The following is a 22489-nucleotide window of genomic DNA, read 5'->3' on the forward strand; positions in this document are numbered from 1 at the left end:
AGAGTGGAGGGCAAAAGGAAGAGGGGCCGACCAAGGGCAAGGTGGATAGATGATATTCTAGAGGTGACGGACTCGTCCCTGAGGGAGCTGGGGGTGTTGACGACCGACAGGAAGCTCTGGCGTGGGCTGGTCCATGAAGTCACGAAGAGTCGGAAGCGACTAAACGAATAAACAACAACAAACAGCCTGGTTTTTATTCATAACTGCTGGAAAAAGTGGTATTTTTGTCTTCTTTATAAGTCCTTCTTATGAATAATAAGCAGACTGATAAAAAATATAGGCTAGAAATGTAGCAGATGACTTCTTGGTTTCTTTGCTGGTTACACAGGAGGCAACTTTGTTCCTGTATATCTAACATAGAAACATATTAGATAAGCTTGGCAGGAGAGGAAGTAAAATTGTTCCATCAACCTTCTCTAGACTTCTCCACTAGATGTTCAGGAAGAAGTTTATACGCTGTTACCAACAGCATAGAAGCACGGTGGGCTGCTGGTGATCAGCTTTCCTCTAGCACCTTTCTTGGTTACTATTTTGAAAGGGTGAAACTGAAGTTTATTGGAAGGAATAACCAAACATTCAGTCTCTTCCCTGGCAGTCCACTATTTCTGATGCTGGTCCAGCATTGAAACTCAGCAGACAATCCTTCTTGGTTAAAGGATCGTCTCTGACCAGCACAGCTAAGAAGAAATTTTACAAAATGGCTAGCTGATTTTGTAAATATTGTGCCTGGAAGCCTTTTTTGTTGTGTTGTTTATTCGTTTAGTTGCTTCCGACTCTTCGTGACTTCATGGACCAGCCCACGCCAGAGCTTCCTGTCGGTCATCAACACCCCCAGCTCCTCCAGGGACAAGTCCGTCACCTCTAGAATATCATCCATCCACCTTTCCCTTGGTCGGCCCCTCTTCCTTTTGCCTTCCACTCTCCCTAGCATCAACATCTTCTCCAGGCTGTCCTGTCTTCTCATTATGTGGCCAAAGTATTTCAGTTTGGCCTTTAATATCGTTCCCTCAAGTGAGCAGTCTGGCTTAATTTCCTGGAGGATGGACTGGTTTGATCTTCTTGCAGTCCAAGGCACTCTCAGAATTTTCCTCCAACACCACAGTTCAAAAGCATCGATCTTCCTTCTCTCAGCCTTCCTTATGGTCCAGCTCTCGCAGCCATATGTTACTACGGGGAACACCATTGCTTTAACTATGCGGACCTTTGTTGTCAGTGTGAGGTCTCTGCTCTTAACTATTTTATTGAGATTGGTCATTGCTCTTCTCCCAAGGATTAAGCGTCTTCTGATTTCCTGACTGCAGTCAGCATCTGCAGTAATCTTCGCACCTAGAAATACAAAGTCTTTCACTGCCTCTACATTTTCTCCCTCTATTTGCCAGTTATCAATCAAGCTGGTTGCCATAATCTTGGTTTTTTTGAGGTATAGCTGCAAGCCAGATTTTGCACTTTCTTCTTTCACCTTCATCATAAGGTTCCTCAGTTCCTCTTCGCTTTCAGCCATCAAAGTGGTATCATCTGCATATCTGAGATTGTTAATGTTTCTTCCAGAGATTTTAACTCCAGCCTTGAATTCCTCAAGCCCAGCATGTCGCATGATGTGTTCTGAGTACAAGTTGAATAGGTAGGGTGAGAGTATACAGCCCTGCCGTACTCCTTTCCCAATCTTAAACCAGTCTGTTGTTCCGTGGTCTGTTCTTACTGTCGCTACCTGGTCGTTATACAGATTCTTCAGGAGGCATACAAGATGACTTGGTATCCCCATACCACTAAGAACTTGCCACAGTTAGTTATGGTCCACACAGTCAAAGGCTTTAGAATAGTCAATAAAACAGAAATAGATGTTTTTCTGAAACTTCCTGGCTTTTTCCATTATCCAGCGGATATTGGCAATTTGGTCTCTAGTTCCTCTGCCTTTTCTAAAGCCAGCTTGTACATCTGGCAATTCTCGCTCCATGAACTGCTGAAGTCTACCTTGCAGGATCTTGAGCATTACCTTACTGGCATGTGAAATGAGTGCCACTGTTCGATAGTTTGAACATTCTTTAGTGTTTCCCTTTTTTGGTATGGGGATATAAGTTGATTTTTTCCAATCTGATGGCCATTCTTGTGTTTTCCAAATTTGCTGGCATATAGCATGCATTACCTTTACAGCATCATCTTGCAAGATTTTGAACAGTTCAGCTGGGATGCCGTCGTCTCCTGCTGCCTTGTTATTAGCAATGCTTCTTAAGGCCCACTCAACCTCACTCTTCAGGATGTCTGGCTCTAGCTCACTGACCACACCATCAAAGCTATCCCCGATATTGTTATCCTTCCTATACAGGTCTTCTGTATATTCTTGCCACCTTTTCTTGATCTCTTCTTCTTCTGTTAGGTCCTTGCCATCTTTGTTTTTGATCATACCCATTTTTGCCTGGAATTTACCTCCAATGTTTCTAGGTCTCTTGTCCTTCCTATTCTATTGTCTTCTTCCACTTCCGCGCATTGCTTGTTTAAAAATAATTCCTTATGGAAGCTTTTAAAACATGATTATTCCAGAAAGCCTTTGGGGACCACCCTGGCTAGAGAATTGGATGCTAAGATTGACAGGGTGCTTTGGGGTTTATGTGATGATTTTATTAAATGCATTACTATATTATTTTAGCTTGATTTATTTGTGTTGTACTGTAAAATTATCTGAGTTGTCTGCATTTGAGACTCTCTAAAGTTATGCAAATAAAGTTAACTTTTTTCTGTTGAACTTGCAACGTGTCCTCAATGTAACTGTGCTGATTTAATAATTCATTTTACACCTCATAGGTGGCTATCATCTAGTAAAAATAGGCGATCTATTCAATGGAAGATACCACGTAATCCGGAAACTGGGATGGGGACATTTTTCTACAGTGTGGTTATCATGGGACATCCAGTAAGTCTTTGTTCTTTGGTTGGAGTTTCTGTTAATTGTTCAACAAACTATTATAGACTAACAATATTTTTTTTCTCTTTATCGTATTGTTTTGAAATTCAGAGCATTCCTATCGTGTGTTTTGTAAACAGAGTGATAAGGATATAATGATCAAATGTACTCTGAGTCAGGATTCATATTTCATCCCTGTGTATCGTTGGTTCTTGTTTGCGTTTCATAGACCTTGGGGATGATGTTTTGTTTAAGAATGATCCAGAGTAAGCTCTCTCCCCCCACCTCCAACACACACACTCATTACCCATGGGACAGGATTCTGTCAGCATTATGTGGCTTCTAAAAACAGTTTGGAATTAAACTTTGTGTCCATTTAGGGGGAAGAGGTTTGTGGCAATGAAAGTTGTAAAGAGTGCTGAGCACTACACAGAAACAGCTTTGGATGAAATTAAACTGTTGAAATCTGTGAGTATACAGAAGTAGATCATTACAGTATAGTTTCAAACTTCATGTGTTTTTAAGACATCAGGAGGTGGGTTGTGGGTCTTTCAGATCTGTGAAAGGAAACACTGTTTGTTACAGTTGGCTAACTTTGCATGTTCCTGTTTTCCTTTCAGATATAGGGATTAAGTGTAATTTCTGTTTTAAGTACTTAAAATATGGTTGGATTTAGCTATAATAATCCTTTAGAGTGGGCAATTTTAAGTTTGATATACTGCTCATGTCATTTGCAGATGTCATATCATCATGATTATATACTTTCATTTTTCTAATAGTATATTTTCAGGAGAATTTTATACAGGGATTGAGAATGGGAAATGCAAGTTCATGAGATGCAGCAGCATCAGTATATATTAAGGCCAGATAATTTTATTACATTTTTTTTAAGCAGGCATGTTAAGCAAGATACGTGTTAATGTGGGAATGTGGCTATCTAAAGACAGTCAGAAATGATAATCTATTTGAGTATTAACTCTTAAGCAATAAGAGGATCTGGAAAAAGTCCCCAAACTTAGGAGATTTGGAGGGAAAGTATCTTCCTGTAACCATTTTTTCTGTCATTTGAATTTTTTTCTCCTTCCTATAGGTCCGCAACACTGATCCAGATGATCCAAATCGAGAGAGGGTGGTTCAGCTATTAGATGACTTCAAAATCTCAGGAATTAATGGTTCCCGTATCCTTTTAATTGAACAGATCACAAAGTTTGGTTTCAAATGATAAAAGTTACATAACATTTAATGTATCATACACTGATTTCTGTCCATAGTTCAGCCATTGCAACCTGTGATGCCTTGACTTGGCTGTGGGATATAATAGCAGAATTATTAGTGCTTACATCCCAAGCTTATCTAACTATGCCTGCATGGTTGTGAGAAGGCAGGGTACTTTTTTTTGGAAAATATGTGCTTGAATAGCTTTTTTTAGCTGGGAAAAAAGTCCAATTCCTAACAGGTTTATTTTTGTATTGGAAGCTGAAAAAATTAACCATTTCCTTTGATGTGGTTCTGATCTGCTATAAAATATCTCTGCATTCAAATATGGAATGGGGTCTATTAAGAATTGTAATAGCACCACCCATGTTTCCTGATATGATTCAATCATAATACTGTATAGATAAGCATTACAGATGCTGTATCAAACTTAATGCAGAAAAAAAATACTAATGCAGAATTTCAGGAGAAACTCTGTAATCAGAATGTTCTGGAAATTCACCCTTGACTCAACTTAGATATTTGTATGGTATTTGAAGTTTTAGGGCATCATCTTCTGAAATGGATCATCAAATCAAATTATCAGGGGCTTCCACTACTCTGTGTAAAACGAATCATCCATCAGGCAAGTTCCATCTCTCTCTGATATATTTCAGTACTAATTTTGCTTTTAAAAATTGCTGTGAAATTTGTTAAAAATACGTTCATTTTCAGGGTTTTTTTTTTTTTAGCAAAACATGCTGTTGAATGAGATAGACAGATATGTAGCTGGAGATGCTCTTTGATATCGCTATCCATTGTTATATTTGGCTGATAGAAAAATAGCCTAATTTGTTCCATGATCCTACTACTCTTGAATCCTAAGATGAAATATTAGTCTGCTTGTACATAGTAATAAGTAATTTATTTGAATCAGTAGACCACCACAATAATTTTATATTGCCTTTTATTAACTGGTAATACTGCATCTTCAGTTCTGGATGAGGTCACACTCTCCCTGACTGAACTGCTTTGTAACTTGTGGGTCCCCTTGACTCAGAGCTCCTCAAGGAGCATGTGGCAGTTTTAGCTAGGAGGGCCTTTGCACAATTCCGTCTTGTGTACCAATTATGACCATTTCTGTATCAAGAAGGCATAGTACTGCTTTGGTCTCCTTTCAATTGGGCTATTCACTCTACAGTAGTAAATGGAACTGCCTGAAGACCATGCAGAAGGTACAGTAGGTCCTGGATGCAGTGGCTGGAGTAGTTAAGGGTGCTTCTCAGTTTACCCAAGAACCCACTATTGCTAGAGCTGCACAGGTTGGCAGTTGGCTTTTGGGTACAATTTAGGGTGTTAATTTTCACTTTTAAAGCCCTACATTGCTTGGGGGTGTTTTTTTTTCCCCCAGATTTTTCTTCACATCCAGTAAGATCTAGTAGGGAGGGCACCATTCAAATCCCATTTCTAATGGATTGTTGTCATTAGGGTTAACAGGACTGTGTCTTTTCTGTTTCTGCCTCTCATCTTTGGAACAAGGTTCTACCTGAGGTCAGGTTAGCTGCTTTCAGACTTCTTATAATTGAGCTACATATAAATTGCAGTAAACAATAAATATTTTAGAAGAAGAATGGGCAGGAAGCTTAATGGACCCAATTATAGTGTAAGAGGGTACTTCTGAGCTATAAATTCATCGTGAAATTGTTGGTCCTTTCCTGATTGGCTCAAAAGCAAAGCAGGGCTGTAGATAAAATGGCTCTGTGTAGAAAAGTCAGGAAGAAATGGAATATTTCACTAGGACAGACCACAGACATCACTGCAATGTTCTGACATGCAGCACTGAGATCTGAGCTATCTGTTAGCACACCATCTCTTTATTCTGTGAATGAGGAAGAATCATGTGAGTTAACAGGAAGTGAAAAGCAAATAGTGTTGAGTGCTGCAAAAAGGGGGTCAGATCAATTATAAGCATGCACTTTTTCAACTGCTGTATTTAAAAGTATCCCAGAAGAAAGCAATGGGAAACTATTTCTATACTGTTGCCCCAAAACTCAATGGATATGGATATGAAGTCACCAGGAATCTAACTTGATTCAAAGGAGACTTTACCTTTATCAAATTCTGTCTCTCTCAGTATTTATTTATTTATCATATTTCTTTACTGCCCATCTCGTATTGCAACTGTCTCTTTCAGCACACCATTCAGTATCTCATCACCATTCAGTATCTCCTATTCAGTACACCATTCATTCAGTATACTGTGTTTTATGTAACCTCCTGGGTACTTGATTTTTTTCCCCTTTTCCCCCCCCTTTTTTTTTTGCAGGTCTTGCAAGGGCTGGATTATTTGCATGCTAAATGTCGGATTATCCATACTGATATTAAACCAGAAAACATTTTGCTGTGTGTTAATGACCAGTACATCCGTAAGCTAGCTGCAGAAGCTACAGAGTGGCAAAGATCTGGAGCCCCCCCGCCTTCTGGCTCTGCAGGTTTGTGCTTGCCTGATCATTTTTACTTCAAATTTAGTTCATTCTGATGACAAATTCGACTACTCTGACCCTTATTAATCTTCTCAATTCTTTTTTGGCTCTGTTTTTCCAGTGGGAAGAGTGAGGACAAGTGTTATTTCTTTCTGTTGTTCTAATTTGTTCTGATAATAACCCAGGCTGAAGAGTGGGATAGTGGGATATAAATTCTTAAAATAAATAATATGGAACATTTCATTTTATTTATAAAATGAAGCAATCATTGCATTGATGAACAGAAAGTTTCCTAAAAAGCTCATGAAGAAAATGTAAACTGTTACACTTGGATTTTTAAACTTTATTACTAATTTCAGGTAGTTTAAATAATTCAGTGAGAAAACTTACTAGAATTTCTCTGCATTTGCATAAAAATATTTACATTGTCTCTGTGCAGTCCCAGCAAATAGAACATATTTTTTATCTTCCATGCCACCTGTGTCATCCAATGTTTAAATATTATTTAAAAGATATGTTCTGTGGTTATGTATTTAATTAGGCATCTTGTTAAATAATAAAGTAATTATAGGTGTTCTGTCTGGTAAAACAAATCTCATACAAACAAAAAAGAACTGGCTGTTCATCAAGTATTGCCCTCATTGTGTATATATAATACATTCATTGTAGGTGGATTGGCATCTCCTCACATTCTTAGTTCTCTCCAGGTTGTAGTAACATAGGCAGGTAAGTCTGCAGTAGACAATTCCTGTGTTACTTACCATCCATAAAGCTTGCCTTAACTTCACTTCTTAAAGACTTTACAAATGTCATTATTTATTTCATGTGTTTCTAACCAGTTCCTCAATCAGAAAGGCCCAGATTAGTTTGCAAATTAATACAAATATGACTCTGATTTCATATAAACTTCTTTTTTAAAAAAATGGCAACACAGAAACAAGTGTGAGGAAAAGAAATAAGAGAATATATGTAGCTTAGGGTTGAACTGTGGAGTCCTTGGTGCTCTCTGAGCTTGGCTGTTTGCTTGCAGACATTTCATTACCCAACTAGGTATCATCATCAGTGCGAGTGAATGTGGGGTTTGCTCCCTGCTCATATACAGTAGCTTGCCCTGTGTTGGTGGGCGTGTGGTTTTCTCCTTGGTAGTTCCTTGATTAGGGTATTGTTTTCTGCTTGATTCTTTGCCTGGTGTTAATCCCTGCTTATCTGGGTGTTGGCTGCTGGGGAAGATGTGTTCTGGTGTTTTTTGTTTCCTTCTTAGCTTTTTTATTGTCTCTTCTGAATGGTGTGTAAATGTAGTTTATTTCTATGTGTCTATTGATGGCTGATTGATCTGAATGCCAAAGCTTTCAGGAACTCCCTAGCATTTTTGGATTTAGCTTGGTCTAGGATGCTCACAGTTTCCCAGTTGAAACTATGCTTGAGTCTGTCCATGTGCTGTGAAATTAAGAAGTTTTCATTGCGTCTTCTGACTGCTAGTTGGTGTTCATGGATGTGCTCTGCTAGTCTTCTGTCTGTCCTACATAGAAGCTGTTACAGCCCTTACACTGTATGTTGTAGATGGCTCCTGTTTTTTCTTCTTGGCTCCTGGGTCTTTTGGGTTACTGAAGATGTTTTGGAAAGCTTTCGTTGGTTTGTGTGCTATGGTGATGTCATGTGGTTGTAACAGTCTGTTGGTTGTTTCTGAGATGTTTTTGATGTGTGGTAGTGCTATCCTTTTCATAGCTTGTGTTGGTTGTGCTGTAGTGGGTTGAGGGGTCGGCACTTTTTGATAAAGCTCTGGGTATCCATTTTGTTTGGAAGATGTTGTATAGGTGGTCTGATTCCTTTTTTTGGTGTTCTGGGTTGCTGCAGTGCGTTTGTACTCATCTGAATAATGTTCTTATAAGGCTGCTCTGGTAGGAGGTTGCGTTGTTACTTTGGTAATCACTTAGTTAGTGTGGGTTGTTTTTCGATAGAGTTGCATTTCTAATTTGCTGTTGTTTCCTCTGCTGAAGGTATCCAGGAAGGGTAGTGTGTTGTTTTCTTCTTCCCTTGTGAATTTTATTCCTTTGAAGATGTTGTTGACTGTGTCACGTGTCTTCTCTAATTGTTCCTTTTTTATTATAATGGTGTAGTCTACATACTGGATTCATACTTTTGGTTGTATGTGTGGGAATGCTATAGTTTCTAGGCATTACAGTCTCTGCTTTGAATCCTGAGTGGTGATCCCATGAGTGTTCCTCTGATTTGTTGGTATATTTGTCCATCAAACTGAAAGTAGGTAGTGAGGCAGAGGTTGACGAGGCCCATGATTCTGGGTATTTCAATCTTAGTGTATTTGGCTAGATCGGGTGTGTTGTGTAGTACTGCTGCCATGGATTCTTTTACTATTTCCGGATCTGTGGACATAAAGAGTGCTGTGACATTGAATGAAACTATAATTTCATCTTCTATTTTTAGGTCTTTGAAAATCTGGTTACCACACCCCCACCAAAACTGGCAGGACAAGCTACTGTATATAAACAGGGAGAAAACCCCACACTCACTTGCACTGGTGATGTTACCTAGTCAGGGAATGAAACGTCTGCAAGCAAAAAATCAAGCTCAGGGAGTACCAAGGACTCTAAAGTTCACATTTGTAGCTAAATGCTTGTACCTATCTATCAAGACATCATTTCCCCAGACAGATACTCTGTGTTTCGTAATTACTTCTGGATCTGGGAATTTGTCATATTTGGTGCTGGAAAGGGTGGCATTGCTCCAAACAGACCCAGTGTGCAATTTGGGAGTCCTTCAGGACTCACAACTCCTGCTTAAGGAGCAGGTGGCAGTCATGGCTAGGAGGGCCTTTGCACAGCTTTGTATTGTGCACCAGTGGCACCTGTTCCTGGATTAGGAGGTTCTACTCTCAGTCACTCATGCCCTAGTCACCTCCCAAATGGATTGCTGTAATGCACTCTACATGGGGCTGCCCTTGAAGAATATCAATTCAAGGTGCTGGTTATGACTGTTAAAGCCCTACATGGCATGGGGCCAGGTTATCTGAGGGACTGCCTCTCCCCAGTTACATCTACCCATCCCATCAGGTCCAGCAGGAGGGGCATGTTGCGGGTCCAGTTGGCCAAGGAGCTTCATTTGATGGGTCTCCTATTCAAGTGCTGATCTGACTCTGCTTAACTTTTTCAAGATCAGCCAAGAGCATCTGACATTAAAAAAAATGCATATATTTCAGTTTTCTCCCCAAACTTGTGTTTTTTTTTTCTGAAAAATGGAGGGGAATTTTCATTGCATCAAAATGTCTGGAAATTTTCTCCCTGTGTTAAAGAGCATTAATGTTTTAGAGGAGAACCATTATTTCTGATGGGTTAAACTTGGTGCTAACATCTACATATAGACACATTCTGTGCTGCAGGCATGTTATAGAAATAATATTCTGCTTAATGAAGATTTGTGCATTGTATTACTTGGACAGCTCTGTTGCTTCCTAGAATGGAAACATGCTAATGGTGCTTTTGTTTTACTACTTCACAGTGAGTACTGCACCACAGCCCAAACCAGTAAGTGTGATTACCTCTGCTTTTTATATTTAAATGGGGCATTACATACTGGGAGACAATCTGGATATGTCATTAGCAAACCTGTGGGTAGCATTTTAGATTTGCCTTGGTGAAGAGATGTGGGCCATGAGTCTTTTTCTCAAAGCAAAGAGGTAATGGAGTTCATTTTAATGAAACACTTTTGTTGTCACAAAGCTTCTCTCTGTCTGCTGTCACTTACCAAAGCCAAAAGAGGCTTCTGCCCCAACTTTGGTGAGAGTGTGCTGAAGAACGTGAACAACATGTTGTAAAGCAGTAAAACAACTTTGCTCTTAGAAGCAAGGAGGCCATATTGCTTCCTTAAGAGCACTTTTTTAAAATCTTCATTGAAGTGACACACTCCTTCTAAAATTTGCACAGTGCTCCAAAATTGATACTTTGTGAACAAATGATGGTTCTTAATTTAATCCCTGACACGTATAGAAGTCAGCAAAGTATTAGTGAGGATTGGCACTTCACAAACAAAGGAATAGTGATACAGTATAACAATTTTGTAATTTTCAAGTTGTAATGAAAAGTGTTAACATTTGAAAAAAATGGCATTGAACCACCTCTAGTGGGATCAACTGTCACCACAGTTTTCATCCAACATCTTTGCTGTAGTATACTTAATAGGCAGTACAATTATGAGAACAGGAGTGAAACTTGTTTGACAGATGAAATTAAAGCTGCAGTTTGACAGTCCAAATTAAGGCTGCTTAGTTGAAAGTATGTCCTGTTGAACCCAATTGTCCTAACAGCCAGGAACCACGCTGAGAGAAGGAATAGGTCTCTAGTGCTTTATTACTGCTACATTAGACAGAAAATCCTAACAAACTGAAGAAGCGTGGGAAAAACCCAGACAGATAAACCCCAAAGGATAAGGCGGGTCTGATCTGTGTCTCTTTGAATGGCTGCTTAACTCCTCAGTACTACGCATGCGTTTTCCCCCCTGGATAGAGGCCCCCTCCTGCTCACCATCAGTATTCATGACACCAATGATATTACTTATTAGCCATTATAAGTTTTCAATGTACATAGTATCTCTCTTTAGTGATTGTAGGGAGTTTCCCTTTTATTATTTATAAGGAATCTTTCTTGAGTTCTAAAAAATGCCTACTAAATTGTTATTGCAATAATCAGTAGGCACCTGAGAGTTAGCTTTTTTGCATTTATCATGTAGGCTGACAAAATGTCCAAAAATAAGAAAAAGAAATTGAAAAAAAAACAGAAACGACAAGCGGAACTGTTGGAGAAGCGAATACAAGAAATTGAAGAGATGGAGAAGGAATCAAATCCTCTGCAAACTCAGTCTGAAGAGCAGCAAGAAGTGCCAAGACCACTTGAGCTAATTTTAAAAGAGAGCCCCCCGGATGAAGGGCTGCCAGTAAAGACAGGTATTGATCTCCAGAAATAAAAATATTTTGGATCTATTTAGTAATAATTCATTCTTTCAAGCTGAGCAGGTTTTAAAAATGGGGATTTGGATTGATAAAAATCTCAGAGATTTGGAGTAATGCAAATTTTAATTGGCTAAATTAATTTTTTGTAGCATATGTAATGGATGCTTAAACCTAAGTAATGTTTGGACCATCATTCTCTCTGAGCCCGACCTATCTCATGGGTGGATGGGGGGAATATGGGGAGGGAGCGTTATTTATTCCACCTTGAGCTTCTGAAAAAAAAGTGGGATATCAACAGCAATAATAATAATAATTTTAAAAACTGGTTGACTGGCCTTTATATCCAGTCACTCCTTATTAAGATACATTATGATTCCTTCATGTCTGTTCTTCCCTTCACCCATAAACATGGTGATTGATTTCTGGTTTTTCTCTTCTTTCAGAGCAAAGCAGCTTAATGGAGGGGATTGAAAAATGCGTAACAGAAATCAATTGCAATGGATTGGTGCAAATGTCTACCTTCTCCAAATCCATCAGTCAAGTGTCTGTGAGACTTGAGGAGGACCTTCATAATGCCAATGATTTCACTGGCCCTACTCAAGAGCAGGAAGAAGAGAAGAACAGTACTTACAGCCAAAGCAATGGTGGTTCAGAGAACCTAATTCCGGAAGCAATATCACAGCTTCCTATGCCCTTAATTTCAGAGGTTCTGGATTCAATGGTTTGTCAGGAACCCACAAGTGAGGAACAGTATTTAAATGAACAACAAATCAGCCAATTACAAGAAAGCATCAGGGCAGAAATTCCTTCAGAAGATGAGAATGAGAATAATGGCTCTTCTGAAAACAGTAAAGGTGCTGCACATAGATTCTTTGTCAGAAATAAATTATTTTAAAGGATAATATTGAAAAAGTCACAAAAATATTTCATGATTATATAGAACGTTTTCAAAGCACTTTCCATACATGAGTTTAATGTTACAAGGATCTTGTAAGGTATGTTAGTATTTTTTTAGTTAGACAGTTTGTAATCCATAATTTGAATTTGACATGTTCTGAATAAATCATATTTTAAGTTTAATTAGTTTATTGAATTTAGCAAAAGCTGCAGTTAGTCAACAATGGAAGAGGATGCTCTGGCTTAGGAAGATGGCCTGAGCAAGGTTGATGTGCACTGTGGTTTATAGCTAAGCCATTGTTTATTGTAATTTCTAAACCAGCTCATTGGTATGAATTTTATGTAAGTTTTTCCATTGTGTTTTTTTGGCAAAAAGTATCTTAGAATTGCATAACAGATGGTAGAGCTAACTAATGTTTATGCTGGGTCTAGAAAAATCTGCTGCTGGAAATTTCCTCCTTAATCCTCTTGAGCCTGAGAATGCAGATAAACTCAAAGTGAAGATAGCTGATCTAGGAAATGCTTGCTGGGTGGTAAGTTTACTACCCTTTCCCTACTGAACGCCGACATTGCTTAGTTTCCAGTTTGCTGGGGTGAACATAGTTATCATTAGTTATCATATCAACAGTTAACATAGTTATCATTTAAAATAGGTTAACAGAGTTCTACAAATGCACACTTAATCTGTGTGTTCTTAAACTGTTATGTGTTCCCTGGGGAAGAGCAGTTCTTTCTTACACTCATAAAAACTTACAGAAGACTTGGTTTTATTGGGCCTACTGTAAGTAGGACTCTAAGAATTTTGTCCTAAATTTCTACTTTAAAGTGACACCAAATTTCAGTCTGATATCAGAAATGAGAATTCCAGCATCCATGCCCTCAGTTTGGAGAAGGTGCCTTATCTCTGCTGGCAACCAAACTTATTGTGCTGCTGTAATGCGAAGAGATGTTAGTTTGTTAGATTAAAACAATGTGATCAATTACTCTGGTTATATATTCCATTTTCAGAGATCTCTTTTATAAGCTTTTAAATCCATGGATAGTAGGGAGCATAGGTGGAATGGCAAAATCTTTTTTCCCTTTTTATTTTGGGCTGTACTACATTTAGATCAGAGAACGTTAACTTTTTATTCAGAACAGAGAGCTTTCTGAGGGGCTGTTGTACAGGTATCCTGCCTCATTTGTCGAATTTTATGAGGCAATATTCTGCTTATCATCTATCTGAAATTGTTCAGTTTTCCCCACACAGATTAAGGAAGAAAAGATGGAGTACCATCCATTTTCTCTTTCATTGATAATACTGAAAGCCCTTTATGAGAAAGCATCCTGAGATTTCTTTAAGCCAGTTAATTAATATGTTAAATGTTTGCATGTTGTATGCCCTTAACAATAAAAGGCAAATTGGACTTGATTCTACTATTTGGTTTTCATTATACTTACCTGGACTACAAAACATGCAAAAAAATCTATTATATCCAAACAGTTGAATGAAAATTATGTTAACCTGATTTACTTATAGAAGTTCCACTGATCTTTCTTTGCAGAAGGCTTTCTTTTTGTAGAATAGGGGTGGGGAATTTCCATTCCACTGTTTTGTGTTGCTTTTCTAACTTCCTTTTGTTCTGCAGCTTCAGATTCTAGGGCTGGTTACTTAGATTCAGTGTGCATTAAAGGATTTCAAGACACTGAAAAGCAACAGTAGCACATTTAGCAGAAGTACTAGTTTAGGACATAGCAATGGGATGGCCTGCCTTGGGCATCTCCAGCTGTAGTGCTTGAAAAATGATGGGAGAGGGCACTGCATGCTTGCTGTTTTTAGTGTGTGGGTGTTTGAGTGTTTTTTTTAAATAAATAACCCCAAACTGCTCTGCTTTTGGAAAAGTGAGGTGAAATTGTTGTGATTTCTTTTAAAAGAAGAGGGCAGATAGGTTGGGGTAAGTGATGAAAACAGCATCTTAATGGAAACTATGGTAGATAGAGTGAAATATGTTTATGAGAGAAGACAAACAGAATAAAAGATAGGCAATCCCTTTACACCCTCCACCATGGCTACATTGCTAGCGATGCTATGGATCCTCTGGTCTTTAGCTGATGCCACCACTGAACTTTGTGGGATTTAGTTCTGTTAAACAGCTATAAGACTGGGCTATAAACATACAGAATAGGGCTTTCCCAGATGTGGGTTAGAACCATGGTGCTCCCTTGAGAATCTCTATTCCATGTGAGTCGGATCATCCCATTTCCTCGTTAAACTTAAAAAACTAGAAATTAGGGATGTACTTCTCCTTACTGATAGTCTTCCTTTGCTTCAAGTTCTAACATATTTCTTCTACAGCATAAACATTTTACTGAGGACATTCAGACAAGGCAATATAGATCTTTGGAAGTACTTATTGGAGCAGGGTATAGCACTCCAGCTGATGTTTGGAGCACTGCCTGCATGGTAAGTTCAGTTGTACTACCTAAATCTTTTATATGGTGTTGATTCACAGTTTGATAGGAATTTGAAGTCCAGTCACAAGAAACTGTGATTTTATCTGTCACTTAATTTCTATTGTGGTTCATTTTATGCTCTACATCACCCTGAAATCTGATGTGCTAGGAAGTAATATTCAGATCTCTTTAAATGTTTTTTTTAATGGAGCATTTCATTTAATGGAAATGATTTTTTTAATTTTAATTTTGAAACTGGTAAGTACTCAAATCTAATATCCAAAGCCACTTACAAACCTGAAATCCAACTAGTAATTTGCCTGGTTTCAGTGTCTATATTTTGGTATGTGAGCAACACAAGAGACACTGCCTTAAACCAAATTTGTGAGAATCTGAATTATATTGCAAGGCACTTCTAGGATTGTACTTTAGAGGGGGTTTAGTCATTATACATTAATGCAGTGTTTCTCAACCTCGGCAACTTTGTGTGGACTTCAATTCCCAGAATTGAACTCCCTTGCTGGTTGGGGAATTCTGGGAGTTGAAGTCCATACGTCTTAAAGATGCCAAGGTTGAGAAACACTGCATTAAGGAGCAATTAGAATTATGCTTTAGCATTTAGACCATTCCCAAATAAAAACATTCTGAAAGTTGTCTGTCATTGTCATCTTCAGGCCTTTGAACTGGCTACAGGTGACTATTTGTTTGAGCCTCACTCTGGTGAAGACTACTCTCGGGATGAAGGTGAGAGCTATGCCAGAATCATTTAAGGTAGTAGAACCCATACAGTAAGAATATGACCAGAGAAATAAGTTTTTAAGGTTATTTCAAGTATCTTGGAGAACATTAAAGTTCAGCTATGAATTAGAAGCAGAGACTGCCTTGTTCTCATTTGGATATGAAAATGTTTGAAGAATTTGTGGATGTCTGTATAAAAAGACCTGATCCATATCTCTTCACCAAAAGAGCAGATTGGAACTTGGCTATCAGTTGAATTTTGCATTTCTGTGATTTTGCAATAATGATCTCAGCAAAACATATGTGTATATTAATGGCACATATGTAATACTTACATTTCAATGCCTATTTTGTGAAGTTCTTTTTTTACATTGCAGATTAATGTGGGACAGAATTATATATGGAGTCATGCAAAATGACATGAACCACAAAGAGACAGACTCAGAGATTCCTATTCGGGCATTAACTTTGCCAAAATGCCTGTAAACTACATTTCAAGACACAAATGGGTTTAGAACCAGGATTTCAGTTGGTTTAAATTTATTGATCACCATATGTTGCTGATTATCTTAAATTCCTTGCATTAAATTTGAAGGCTACACAGTAGAAATTCTATGGGTCTAAGTCAGACCTCACAAGTACATTGACTAATTAACTAATCTAGCAGACAAATCTTTAATTGGGAACCATAATTTATGCCTTACATATTAAAATGACTCAAAATTGTCAAACCAACTACTAAAAAAATAATAAATTGTTAAGCAATCTGGAGCAATATTATCTGAAGTCCCCTAGGCCTCAGTGAAGCCAAGTTTATGAGATTTCAGCAGGCTCCAACAGATCAATATTAAGGGCTCCCAGCAACACTGGAGGCTAGACTTCTTTGCTATGTTGCTGCTTCTATAGAATTTCCAGAGACTACACATCAACCCCAAGGTTCACAATAAAGTCAATGTGAGTTAATTCTAATTCTTATGGTCTCTTCCTCATTTTCTCCCTGGAAGCACAGATCATATTGCATTGATTATAGAACTTCTGGGAAAAATACCTCGTAAGCTCATCGTAGCTGGAAAATATTCCAAGGAATTTTTCACCAAAAAAGGCAAGTGGGGAAGCATTTGGGTATCTAAGGTTTCATTGTAAGGTTGAGAAGGTTTCTACTGCATTTTTGAGACATTTCAAGATTAACTGTTCAAAGTACAACCAAGATTAATTCTAGCCCACTTCTGCCTGCCTGCCTGTCTGTCTAGATTTATTTATGTCCAAAGGACCCAAGTAGCAAAGTACAAATATAATATAAAATTTGACATTAGATGAAACAGGTATTTTATTGCTAAGTAAAATAATTGATATTATATAAAACTCATTGTTATTGATATGTTATGAAATACCTTGTTTTTATGGCCATAGTTAGTTGTTGCTGCTGTATTTTTAGGATTTTTATCTGCAAGTAAAATTTAATATATTCAGAAATGTCTCTTCCTGGTCTTGATTTTAACATAGGCCAGATAATCTCCTGAAATGTCTTGTAAAATTCACCATACAATAAAATATCCACCATTTCAATACCACTATAAGGACAAAATCTTTTGAGAGTTGGGGATCTTTTGAAATCTACCATTTAGCGTATTTGATGGCTTTTAATCTGGCTTTTGAAAAGACTATTCTGTATTTACTTAAATGTAAACTATTAAGATATAGGGAGCTGAAAAGTGTATTTGTAATTTATTCCAAAAATCACAGGTGAACATGAAACTTTGGCTTTTCCATTAATTCCTGTACTGAGTTACTCCATAATTTTTGTTAAATTCAATAAAATCCTGATGTCATATCCCTGGAATACAAATAATCAGGATCAATGCTGATCTATCTTTTTGGTCACCTGTTTAAGCCACATATTAACAAAAGAATAATTTGGGATTTTACATAGCAACCCTTCCTTGTTTTTAAAAAGGTTTATTTACAACCAAAAACTTAATAGCACTTAGCGAAACTTTTGTTTTCAAAGGGTATTGCCCATTTTCCACAAGAATAACAGTTTCAAACACAACTTGGAACATTTAAAAGAGATCTTAAAATTTTCACCTGCAGTTGAGTTATGTTATTATTAACAACTGTAATCCAAATTGGAGCTCTATAGAAAATTTGAGATGCAATTTTGCATTAAATACCTGTATTGCTGCATGGACAAATCTCTTGATTTATTTTATCTTTTGAATAAAAATGTGGAAGGAAGCCCTTCGTAGTAGCTTTTGCTTTCAGAAATATTGCCTTGCAGTAATGTTGCCAGGACAGAGCATGGTTAAATAAAATGCCAGATAACTAAAATTCTTGACTTGTGTTACCATATGGTCTTGAATTTTTCAGTTATACTTTTTGATTTTTTTTCTCAGAAACCAAAGTTTTAGTTTTACTATAGTTAATTTGTAGTTGAGTTTCTTGGCAATACTTGACTAGTGCCTCAAGTAGGCGTTTCAAACCCAGTCTACTACATGAAAGAAGAACAGCATAAACTGCATACAACAAAGCATAAGTTTTCCTTTTGGCTAATAATGGGCAGTGGCCATCAGCCTGAAGTAATGTAGACTCCAGATCATTGACATAGATATTAAATAGTGCTGAGGCCAAAATATAACTTTGTTTCACACCCTTATTCATTATGTCACCTGTAAGTAAAACATATTAAATATGCAAGATGCCTGTCAGAGACTAAATTCTTTAATTTAACCCCAAAATTGGTTCTATTAAGAGAATCAAAGGCAGCCTTAAAGCCTATAAAGGCAGCAAATGATTTGCCTTTCAGGAAAATGGAATATTTTCCTGCCACATAGGCTAGTGCACAGTAAAATACTGATCAGTTGTTTTACCCTTTCTAAAATAATCTGACCCTTTGTTTAAAAAAAAAAAGTTCCTCAAGGTAGGAGATTAATTTTTCATTTCAATTTCTATTTCTTATGGTAATTTTATTAAAGATTATACAGTAATTACAACAGTAAAAATCAACACAAATGAAAATAAATTTCTACCACAGAGTTTTCCCAGGATTGATAGCAAGCTGCAGGGTCTTCCATTTCTCCCTTCTTATATAGGGAATGAATAGCCCAATTCTAGCCTGAGGGGATTAAAGCAGAACTTTCTATTGCTGAAAATAGGGCTGCTATTAGATCAATCTAGGTTTTGTTTAGGGAGTTTGATGGGTATATTATCCTGGCCAGGAGCCTTACCAGAGTTTACTTTTGAAATAGGAAATTTGGAGATGAAGATAGGAGTGTTCTTAACTCATGCTGGCAATTACTCCAAATCTGAAAACTAAATGTTCCGAAAGTATATAATACCACTTTACGCAATGACATCTTATATGAGAGCAAGTCCAGTTTCATATGTGTATACTAATCTGCACATGTTTCTTCTATATTGGGAACAATGTTAGGATGATTCTATTTGGTATCTTTGAAGATAAGGAACAAAACTTAGAATACCAAATTTCTCAGCCATGCCTTGGAGTCTAGACTGCTTAAAACCTATTCTGCTATGCAATACTATCTGCCTACCTTCCTGCCTGCATAGTGTGAGTTGTGAATTTTGGAGGAGAGAAAATGTCTTTTGTTTTGAAATGCATCTATTAACTTAATTCTGTGAACTGTTCCGTTGGTCTTCCTGCTCATATCCTATTAATCTTCCTGTTGTTATTCACAGGCGATCTGAAGCACATTACTAAACTAAAGCCATGGGGTCTCTTCGAAGTATTGGTGGAAAAATATGAATGGTCCCAAGATGAGGCAGCTGCATTCACAGACTTCTTATTACCTATGCTGGAGCTGAATCCTGAAAAAAGAGCTACAGCAGCACAGTGTCTCAGGCATCCCTGGCTCAACTCCTAAATACTTCGGTCTGATATGGTGGCCCTTTAATTGGGTTTCGGCATAAAATATATATATATATACACACACACGCACGCACATACATATACCCCTAGAGGTCCCAGCTGTCCCTTCCCCTTCTCCTAGGTCAACTTTTTCCTTGTTGATTTTCAGAGTGAAGCTTCTCCTTGAAGGTTTTTGAGATTTTAGATAAATCTAACTGTTCATGTGAGATTGTGTATTTGACTCGGTGGGGACTATTATTAGCCAGTGGACGTCCAATATGATTTGCTGTGATTGGAGTTTGCCAAAGAATTTTTATGGGAATGTGAAATTATCACATAGTCTCTTCCTTACACAAATACCTTACCTTGAAGGAAATCTTCATCGGGATACACTCCCTTAAGTATATTGCAGTCATCCCAAGGGGGATGTGAAGAGCTTGTGAATCCCTCCTTAGCTCACTGACTCTGGGAGTCATTTCTTAGTGCACATTCAGTTGCTAGCAGTAAGAGGAGAAATAGCAGATGGCGCCAAGGTGGTAGCTCCATGAGGAGCACTCAACTCAACTCATTCCTTAGGTGTCTGCTCTGCTGCTTGGGTGACTTTTTTTCTTATCTTATTTCAGACGTACTTTTCTCTAATTTTAGCCATTGAACCCTTTGAAATTATCTATGTAAAATATATATATATATATTTTAGCACCATTTTTGATCTTTGGTGCTTAGTGTAGTTCTTAGTCCAGTGAACTTTGCTCTCCAAAGGTGGAGCGTATAAACCTGAAGGGAAATAAAACTGAAAGGATGTGGTAAAAGTGACTATTTCTGCAGTATGGATCTATGCATTTATTGGCTGCAGAGGGGAGTCAGGTTACCCAAATTCTATGCCAGGTCTGCCCAATATATAGCCTTGGGCAATATGCCACTTGCCAGCTTGATAATGCGGCATAACAATGCTTGATAAAACATTTCTGCAACTCAACCTGGAGTTCAAAAGTAGGAATGGTACCAAGTTAGTTGCAGTCCACTTTTTATGGAGGTCTGCTTTATGCCATTGGTGTCATGTTGGCCATGTGTGAAATTGTATTTTTATTAGCTGTTCGCAGAAAGGTAGATTATATCCTTGCTGTTTAACAATAAGGAAAAATGGTATTAGTGCTGTCTTTTCAGCCTTGCTATATGCCCAGACCTAGAACCAACAAATGTTCATGAATGTAATGTTATCAACTGTGTTAACTAGTCTAGAATGCTGGACTTTAGAAATTACCTTTCTAAATAAAATGCTGTTTTTTCTTAAACATTAACTTCAGGACAAATAATCTAAGGGAAAGTAGTCTTAATTTTCTTCCAGTAGAGATGAAGTGTTGAATTCTGTTTTCCACAACCATTACAAACATACTGTTCAACAGAATATATTGTAACTTTTAAACTCTAGGAAGGAGAACTGGTTGTGACTGAATCTTACCAGGCTTTTTTTTTAATTAGAAAAGTATATAACACTTGTTAGTTTTATAGTAAGTATCTTGTAGGCTACCCCTGGTTATTTTCTTTTAAACATCTTCTGTATCCAGCTGTAATGATAGGTTTGGAGAAGCTGGGACTTCAGTGTCCTTATTAACAATGGACCAAATAGACTTTTGAGATTAGAAAATTCTCCAAGGCTGGAAAGTGCTGGAGAACTCAGACTGCAGGCGCTGTATGGGACAATTCAGTGGATAGACTGCCAGTAGCAAGGTCATTCTTCTTTTCACTGTGTGGCAAGTCCCAGTTTAGCGTCCTTTTAAGGTGCTTCCCTTTACTAAAAAATCTGGTTAACGTATGGTAACAAAGCACTATGTCTCCTTTGCTTTTTAATTTGGCCATGCTATCAAGACTGGGGCTTCAGCAAAATGTTGTGTTTCCATTTAGGAGAGCTTAAATAAAGTTCTCTGTGTATAACCTTAAAATGAAAAAGGAAAGCGTTCCAAAAGTTTTAACGATATTCCTATTATTCGGGGTATCTTGCCTCCCAAAAGCACTTCTGTGCCTGTCTGTAAAAAGATTTAGGATAGGACTAGAATGTATGTTAATACTTCCTCATTGAATACTGTGAAGACATTCTGGCGGGAAGAATTGAACTTCTGGTGACAACGCAGCCTCACTTGCATCAACACCCTGGCTATCTGAATAGAACAAGTGGCATCTCTTGGTTGTAACCAAGGGTTATTCTCCACTGAAGGAGGCTGCTCCCAGCTCTTTTGCACTAAAAGAGAAGTTCCGAGATAATACAAGTGGTAGCTAGTCAGGGTTGTCTGCACACTTCGTGATTTGCATCAGGTTCACTCAACTTCCAAATTGCCATAAAGTGCTCACTAACCAATTTGTACTTGTTTTGTTGACCTAAAACTAGAAGGAAAATACATTTTTATTCTTTCTATATTGGGTGTATTGTCTTTTTTTTCTTTGTAAATGCAGCACAATAAACAGATTATCAAATAATCCACAGATACTTTTGATATGCTGTCTGTGTTCACCCAGAGCATTTGTAGTAGAGCCTCTTATCAGAAGTTCAGTGAAATATACATGGTTTACACATGCTAAGCATAAGCGTAATATGATTTGCTGAATAAGATCAAACAGGTCACAAAATTTAGGATGGTATTTGAACCTAGTCGATGAAAAATATGGGCACTATTGATGCAATCCTATGAGTGCTAAATGGTGAAGTTTTGTAAGTTATGATGATAGGAAGAAAGAGAATTATTCCATTTCCAGCTCCTAGAATGTTCTTCAGTTTTCCTGCTCTTTATTTTTAGCCAAATTCATCATCAGAGCAGTATTTAAACCAGAATGAGTAGAGGGGAAAATAGGAACATCAAAGTTAAATGCAACAAATCAGCTGCATTTAAGGAAAGCAGTTTAGTTCATTACACGAGGCTGCATTTTTTGTTCGTTTTCTGGATGAGAATATGTGGGCATGCACTTGCTTGCTGTCTTGCTAGTCTTCTCCACGTACAGTCTGAGGAGAATCTTGGGTGAAGTCATGT

The 22489-nt window shown here is 37.7% G+C and overlaps 1 protein-coding gene across 1 annotated transcript in view; it reads left to right on the forward strand.

Moving 5' to 3' along the window:
* The window catches only part of SRPK1 (SRSF protein kinase 1), a 42115-nt gene extending 20168 nt beyond the window's left edge, over positions 1-21947 (forward strand). The window contains exons 4-16 of the mRNA XM_063297676.1: positions 2800-2908; positions 3280-3367; positions 3990-4077; positions 4633-4739; positions 6420-6585; positions 10090-10115; positions 11317-11530; positions 11980-12390; positions 12866-12966; positions 14769-14876; positions 15541-15610; positions 16614-16706; positions 19301-21947. Of these exons, the coding sequence (XP_063153746.1) occupies positions 2800-2908; positions 3280-3367; positions 3990-4077; positions 4633-4739; positions 6420-6585; positions 10090-10115; positions 11317-11530; positions 11980-12390; positions 12866-12966; positions 14769-14876; positions 15541-15610; positions 16614-16706; positions 19301-19485 (1766 nt within the window). The 3' untranslated portion in view covers positions 19486-21947. The remainder of the gene's footprint in view (positions 1-2799; positions 2909-3279; positions 3368-3989; positions 4078-4632; positions 4740-6419; positions 6586-10089; positions 10116-11316; positions 11531-11979; positions 12391-12865; positions 12967-14768; positions 14877-15540; positions 15611-16613; positions 16707-19300) is intronic.
* The last annotated feature ends 542 nt before the right edge of the window (positions 21948-22489 follow it).

The sequence above is a fragment of the Candoia aspera genome, chromosome 3, assembly GCF_035149785.1.
Source record: "Candoia aspera isolate rCanAsp1 chromosome 3, rCanAsp1.hap2, whole genome shotgun sequence".
Classification (NCBI taxonomy): Eukaryota; Metazoa; Chordata; class Lepidosauria; order Squamata; family Boidae; genus Candoia; species Candoia aspera.